The following is a 7783-nucleotide window of genomic DNA, read 5'->3' as shown; positions in this document are numbered from 1 at the left end:
CTAAACCATCCAGTAATCCGAACCACATTGGGCCGACTAATCCGGATTTCGGGGCGTGTCCAAGGATTACGGTATTTAAACCCCTCACAATCGCAGTTGTGGGGGATCGATCCGCGGACCTCCCTACCAAGCGCAGCCTCATGCTACCACTGCGCCAACCAACGATTAGTATGTAACCTTACATTGATGACACAACTAATAAGCGTCTAGATTAGATGATCGATGACATTTATGTAACCTTACATTGATTTGGAACATAATTACCTTGAGAATTATGGATTAATGCTATGTAAAATGAAATAATATCATGTGCATGTTACCAACCGTTGAACTTGTCAATTGTCATTTTGTGTCAATCAAACCCATGTAACTAGTTGCGTTCCTAAATTTTAAAAGTCTACAACTAAAAGTCTTGTGTGTTTTTGATAATTACAGACCTATAATCATTGGTCTTGAGTTTTTTCCGATATAAAACTCTCATCTAAATCAAAGGTTACGTTTGACTTTTTGACACTATTCATAATTGTAGAGAATCTTTTGTGTTATTAGTAATGTATAAGAGAAAGAAAAATTCTTGTGTATTCCGGGAGGACGGTACTCCTTACACTCAAGCTATTAAAATACTCTATTTTGTGAATTGCTTTTGAGTGTAAGGAGTACCGTCCTCCCGGAGTACACAAGTATTTTTCATAAGAGAAAACATAGTCATGCGAGATTTTGTTTGATTCATCGTCATGAATGCTATAAAAATATGTTTTTATAATTTTTAATAATGTGTAAATAAAGATATTCACGTTGCAAAATACGCCTCGACAAACGTAATGAAATCAAATGTAACATTTGGTTTGGATGGGAGGAGTATCTTAGTTGTTCAATTGACCATCTACCTGCCTTTTTAGATATTCTTCTTTATTAAAATGACATGTCATGAATGCTATACAAATATCATGTTTTTATAATTTTTAATAATGTGTAACTAAAGATATTCACGTTGCAAAATACGCCTCGACAAGCGTAATAAAATCAAATGTAACATTTGGTTTGGATGGGAGGAGTATCTTAGTTGTTCAATTGACCATCTACCTGCCTTTTTAGATATTCTTCTTTATTAAAATGACATGTACTATGCATCATCTCATTTGTTATGAACAAAGTATTTCATGTGTGATTGGAAACTGAACTGAATAGCTGAGCTAAATTAATTGAATTGGATATAAATGTGTTTAATTGAATGAAGTTGAAATAAGAGTTAATACAAATAAAATTAAGCTAAACTGAAATAAGTAAAGTTAAACTAAATTGAAATGAGGTGAAATTAAACAAGACAGAACACGACCTATCTTAATATGGTGTAAGACAGCCTAGCACTAACCCAATGTGAAACCAACTAATTTACCTTTTATAAACAAAATTCTCATAAAAAAAAAACCTATGTATGTGGTAATTGTCTTTTTCTACTTATAAAATTGTCTCACATATTATTGTTAAAACGTCACACCTATATTTAGAATCAAAATGGATAACAAGATTACGACAATACAATTTTTTTCATTGGGTCACACTCCGAAAATCATAAGGTCAATATTATACAAAATGATTAATGTTTGTATATAATCTATCATCCATATTATCTCCAACCACGCAGACTAGCTACGACACTTCATAAGAATTGTTACGATCCGAACCGAAACATCAACTTAATGGGTCCATATACAATGATTGATCCAATTGGACCTTTTAGGGTCACCTGAATTATGACATGAACCATCAACGTCGACAGCTCTTCAATTGAATTATTTGTACTAACATTTTGTTTATTAAAATACATTTATTCCGCTGTTATTGCTAAAACATTTGAATATGAAAAATGGTTCTAACAAACGGACAAGACTAAAGTGTGTAACAAAATTGGTTATTGACTTATTGGGAGAGAAGAGGCCTTTAGCCTTTAGGTGAGTGAGGTCCATCTTCCCTTGAACATTATTTCGTCCAACGATATAGAATTATTGGCCGTTACTATGTCTTATTCTATTTTATTATCATTCCAACACTGGGGACATTAACCAGTTATTAGCCTTACTTTTTTTTTTTTTTTTTTGTTGATCAATAAATCCAATTCGCATTATTTTTTTAGCCGTTAATGGTGAACCGTGTTGGAATTATTAACATAAAATAGTACTCCGTAATATTCAAAAAAAATTATTCGCATACACTGATATATATAAGAGGTTGTTTGGTTGCATGCAGGAAATTCACTTTCGTATAAATTTTCACTTCACATAACTTTGCACTGCATATTTGCATCTGAACTAGAAAAACTTGTTTGATTGCATGTAGCCATGTAGGAATTCTAATTACATGCAAATTCCACTTAAGAAGGAGGACTAGATACGCAAATTTTTCCATTAGGTAGGAATTGCATTCACAAGAAGTCTCAATTCATGTGAATTGAAGCAAAAACAGAAACCCAACAACTCATCATTTTTAAAATTTACAAGAATTAGAGTTCCTATATTTTTTAATGGCCACAAAAGAACCCCTTCATATGAATAACTACTAGATAATTAAAACGTGAACACCTAGATTACGATCCTATGTTATGAATTTTAGTTTACTGGAAAAATGAAGTGTAAATAACATAAAAGGTGTCGTTTGATTGCCATATACTCTATACGGGAATTAATTTTCCATGATTTTACAAAACACATGAATTAGACAATTCATGTGAATTGCCCAAAACCCATTTAGTTGTCATCCGAAAGTTGAATTGACACATGATTCTCTAATTACCTAGGATCAAACTCCTCTATTATGGGAAAGTTGACAATTCATGGGAAAAGACTAGAGTTGGCCAAAGGATCGGGTTAGCCCGACCCGCTCTTAGCCCGTTATTTAAGGAAAAAATAAAAATATATATATACGAAGTATATATTATGCGAGGCTTGCTAGCCCGGCCTGCCAAGGGCCTAACCCCGGTCATACAATCATCCAGTCCAGTCCAGTCCAGCCCGACCCTTCCACGAGCTGGTTTAGGGCCTAACAAAGTAAGCTCGGCTCGACCCGAACCCGGTCCGAGTACGACACTAGAAAAGACAATCACATGATCTGGAGAAATCGAAGATGTTTTATTTTTACGAATAATGAGATTTTTCTGTTCGCCCATTTTTATGATGGTAACGAAAAATATTACCTCACTTGAAATCATTACATAAATAATACTCTGCACTCTGAAACCGAAATATCTAACCTGAATTCGTTATCCAATTTAAATCATTATAAAGAGAATATTTTTCTCAAAACATTATTTACTTGCCAAACCTAATTTTAAGACCATGCCCAAACAAGGTCACCAACCGGGTCGTGACCTTGTTGGGTCATGCTAATAACGTAATTAGCGAGTAAATCGATGTTGTTATTGGTGACCTTGAGCTAGTCAAGGCCAATTGGTGCCCTTGAGTTGAGAAGAGGTTGAAGGATGGTGACCTTCCACATGTCGCTTTCTATTGGCTTACAACAAATGAAAGGACAATCCAAAAAAAGAGGACGGAAGATTTAATATTTCAAATAAAACCGTCAATTTTAATTCGATTTTTTTTAAATGTACAATTTCCAAAATTAATTTACTTACATATTTGAGTAGTTTTTATTTTATTAAAATGACAAAAATAACTTAATTATAGTAAATAACAATTGTAAAAGTAAGTGGAAAAATGATTGTAAAAGTAAGAGAGAGGTTTTGGTGGGGTAGTGAATGTGTTAAATGATTGTAAATGTTGGAAAGTGGAAAAATGATTGGGTTGGTAACCTAAATCGTGACTTTCTGCTTGAAAGAATAAAAGTGGATCAAGATTAATAAGGTGTGATTAAGAGAAAAAATTTTGGTAACCGAGTTAGTGTGACCTTCTGAGTTCTGATTGGGAATGGCCTAAGGAATTCATGTTAGTCGGCTAATACAACAAACAAACTGAGCAAAGACGAAAACATAACTACTGACACTAACTCACTTTAAAAGTAAGAATAGAAGATGACGACAATATTCTTCAGATAAATATACATATACAATTACATAAAACATGTTTAATTCAGCGCCACACTAATTAAGAAAAAAGAAAAATTAAAAAAAATAGAAATTGATTTTTTATTTTGCACCAAATTTATAAGGGCGAGACGGTAATATGTTATTTCTTGAGTTAGAAGTAAAATCTTAAGTAAAACAAATACATATATCTATGATCTATTCATCTACCTAATCTTTGCCTCTTCTATTTTTCATGAAAATCCCGTAAACAATTTTTCATTAATTCAACTCAAAAAGAAATATTCAACATGATTGATCAGCAAAACAACATAAGAAATATACATGATTGTAGTGCTGGACAACTTCAATGTGAAATTTTGGTACATTATTTTCAGTTTTGTATTACTATTTTGCACGTTAATCTTATTTTAGTATTGTACTCCAATAAACTTCGATTAATATATACTTTCACATATAATCTGATTGATACTTCAATTAATATAGTTTCACGATTTATATAGACTTTGATTAATATTGGACCATAAAAATAGGCTACTACAGTTGATCATTATTTATCATTCTCGCTAGATAAATAATTTAGAGTAAGACGATGAAAAAATCAAGAAAGTGGTTGTTAAAGAAATCAAGATCAGATGCCAATAAGAATGACATAATTCACGGCTAAATTTTTTCCATTAAAATATATTTCTATTCCTAAACTACCCTTTACTAATAAATGGCCTGAAATTCAAATTTTTTAAGAGGGAAGTGAAATATTTAAACAACAATATGACATTACTTCATTACATTCCCAACTTTTTACTTCCTAATCGCAATATTTTTTTTGTTCATATTAAACCCAATAAAAAAAATAATTGCAAATAGACAAAAACTATGAAAAAAAGTAAAAAAGAAAAGAAAAAAGGGTTCCTATCAAAAAATCATTTGGTGGGCCTGTCACATGAAAAACACCAAATCTGAGTCAAGTCTCATCATCATGTGCAGCAAAAGGCCCCGGCCGTCCGGTGCTCCTTATCTTTCTCTACAATTTATTACAGGACACTTTTTTTTTTTTTTTTTTTTTAAAGTACGGAGTATCTACTAAATTTTTAAATAATACTCGTAGTAAAATACAAAATAAACATAACTAAAACCGAGCATCTTCAAACCCGTGCAAGTCGCTCACTCGATTGAGCGACTTGCGCATAACAGCGACTTTAGCGAGTCGCTCGGCTGCTTTCCATGCTGAAGTAGGCGTAAGCGGATCCCCTTTCTCGTCGACAATGCAACACCCACCGTCTTTTTCTCTCTTCTTCTTTTCATCCAACTCGGCTTGACGCCTCCACCTCACCTCAGCCAGCTCGGCCTCGACCCTCTTTCTATACTCCTCAGCCGCTAGTACTTTAAAACTCGGCTGGCCTAACACGGCTCGAGCCGAGGTTAAAAGCCGCTCGGCTCCAACCAAATCATTTTTATCCCCTACTAACCTCCTACTTTCCGCCACTGCCCTGGTCATAACAAAAAGACCCCTCAATCGTTGGATACTAGGGTCAGACGATCGAATTGTATGTGGCCTCGGAACAACTAATGATTTATCCCCCCCATAGATGACCTGCTTCATCGACGAGGACGGGTCTTTAAAATACGATCGCACCGATAATAACTTATGTGACCCAATTGACGCTGCTGGCACTTTCATTTCAATTAAAATTTCCCTCACCTCCCCACTGTAAAAATCCCCAAGCTTAGCCGAACCGGGGTTAAGTAACCCCGGTCGACCCGTGCATGAAAAAACCGCTGCAATTTGGGCTGCAGCTGAACCCGACCCGAAACCAAACTGAACCCGGACATCTAAAACAACAACACTTAGAAACCGATTGACCAACTTCAAAAAACTATCCTCCAACAACTCCTCACCAACTCTAAAGGTATGAACAGGAATCTCCAAATGCGAGAAACGCGTGGACGACACGTGATCAAATCGACGGTCGAGATTAGATCTCGAACCATCATCATATTGACCGTCTAACAATATGATTGCCGAGAAATGACTCTTTTCCTTACGGTCCTGTATAACCTTAGCAGCTTTCCTCAACGCGTCGTTTACACACGAACCGTTGCTTAAATTCAGCGCGTCAATAATTCGACGCGCTGATCTCCTCCCTGAAGGCGTCATTCGCCGTAAAGGGAGGAGACGCTTTGAACCTGACGAGTAGACAACAATCGACAAACGATCATTAGAGGACATTGAAAAAATAACTGATTTCATCGCTCTCTTCATTGCTTGCAATTTTGCGGAATTCATATCTCCGCCGATATCGAGCACCGCCACGAGGTCAACCGGCTGCCGGCGACACGACGACGTGGGAGGTGGCGCAATAACAGATAATAACACTGCGTATGTCTCATAACTACGGCCGACAGCGACGACTGCAGCCTCCGGAGAAATGGATATCTGGACGCCTCGTCGATTATCGAAAGAATTAGAGCGAGGCGTCACTGGACCGGAGAAGAATCCAGGAAAGTCGACATCGATTTCACTCTCTTCTGATTCTTCATCAGTTTCCGGAATGGAATTGAACCGAATTCCGGAAACCGGAGACATCAACGGCTCATCATCGTCGTAAACTCGACTATAATCAGTGGTTGCTGGTTTCTTAAGATTGTTGGTGTTGGTGTTGGTGATGTTGAGTTTGGGAGCTCCGATGAAGGGAGCTTCCTTCCATTGACAACCACAAACAGGACAAGAAAGAAGGAGGCCATTATTTTTAGTAGCAAGTGAAGCAACGCAAGGAAAATGAAAAACATGAGAACACTCGGCAGTAAAAATGGCGGTTCCTTGACCTGATTTGACAGACTGCACACAAATTCCGCAACGAGAGGGTTTGGAAAGCCGGAGAGAAGTCTTTAAAAGAAGAGAAAAGGTGGAGGGAGAACGGGGCGATGATGGCGTACTAGAGAATAACCTCGGACTCTTGGATGTTGGAGTAGACGTCGTCGTTTTACACTTCAACCTTGGAGCTGCTTCAGTTAAATCATTTATTACGGCGGTTTGACAGCGGATAGTTGAAGGTGTTTGTATCCGAGGAGTGGAGGGGTTGGTTGGCGTGGTTGAATTGGAAGAAGATGAAAAGAAGTTAAATTTTGAAACTAAACTAAGTTTAGGAGTATTTTGGGTATCATCGGTTTTAGAAGGATGGCGGCTATCTTTTGGTATAGAAGTGCAAAAAGCTCTTCGCCAGCCGTTAACCATGGTTGTTGTTGACCCAAAACAATGGAAGGAGGACTAGTTTTAGTTTTAGTTTTAGTTCTAGTTATGGTTTTTTGGGAGAGGAAATTAAAATGCAACTACTACACTCTGTGCATTGTATTGTATAGCTAGCTAGCTTTTGTTTTGTTTTTTGTTTGGTTGGTTTAAATGGTGAGAGTGAGAGGCCCAAAAAGATGACTGCAAATGTTATTAATTTAAAGGGGAGATTTGTTTCCCAAGGTTTATCATTTAAGAAGGTGGGGATGGGAGACTTTGGATGCTTGCTTAAGGAAACTCACAGCTGGAGGTTTCACTTATTAATAACTAAAAATAAAAAATAAGACCATCTTTGAGTAATTTCTAACTCTATCTTAAAAAAACATACTCTCTCATGTCCAAACCAATGATACACTTACTTTTTGGCACTGTACCTGGTCATAGCGACTTTCTTATATTATTCTTAAACCATAAGATAAAATATATTCATGTGAGATCTTGTTTGATTTAACGTCATA

The 7783-nt window shown here is 36.2% G+C and overlaps 1 protein-coding gene across 1 annotated transcript; it reads right to left on the bottom strand.

Moving 5' to 3' along the window:
- Positions 1-4996: 4996 nt before the first annotated feature.
- Positions 4997-7549, bottom strand: LOC141639020 (E3 ubiquitin-protein ligase WAV3-like). The gene has a single exon (XM_074448200.1). It carries the CDS (start codon positions 7269-7271, stop codon positions 5166-5168), a length of 2106 nt encoding a protein of 701 aa, XP_074304301.1. The 5' UTR covers positions 7272-7549; the 3' UTR covers positions 4997-5165.
- Positions 7550-7783: the final 234 nt, after the last annotated feature.

The sequence above is a fragment of the Silene latifolia genome, unplaced genomic scaffold, assembly GCF_048544455.1.
Source record: "Silene latifolia isolate original U9 population unplaced genomic scaffold, ASM4854445v1 scaffold_257, whole genome shotgun sequence".
In the NCBI taxonomy this organism is placed as follows: Eukaryota; Viridiplantae; Streptophyta; class Magnoliopsida; order Caryophyllales; family Caryophyllaceae; genus Silene; species Silene latifolia.
Note: the sequence above shows the minus strand (reverse complement) of the source record. Positions and strands in the feature narration are given on the sequence as shown.

Bases quoted from the DNA above. Each gene is read 5' to 3' on its own strand.
- LOC141639020 (XM_074448200.1), bottom strand. From the start codon at position 7,271: ATGGTTAACGGCTGGCGAAGAGCTTTTTGCACTTCTATACCAAAAGAT.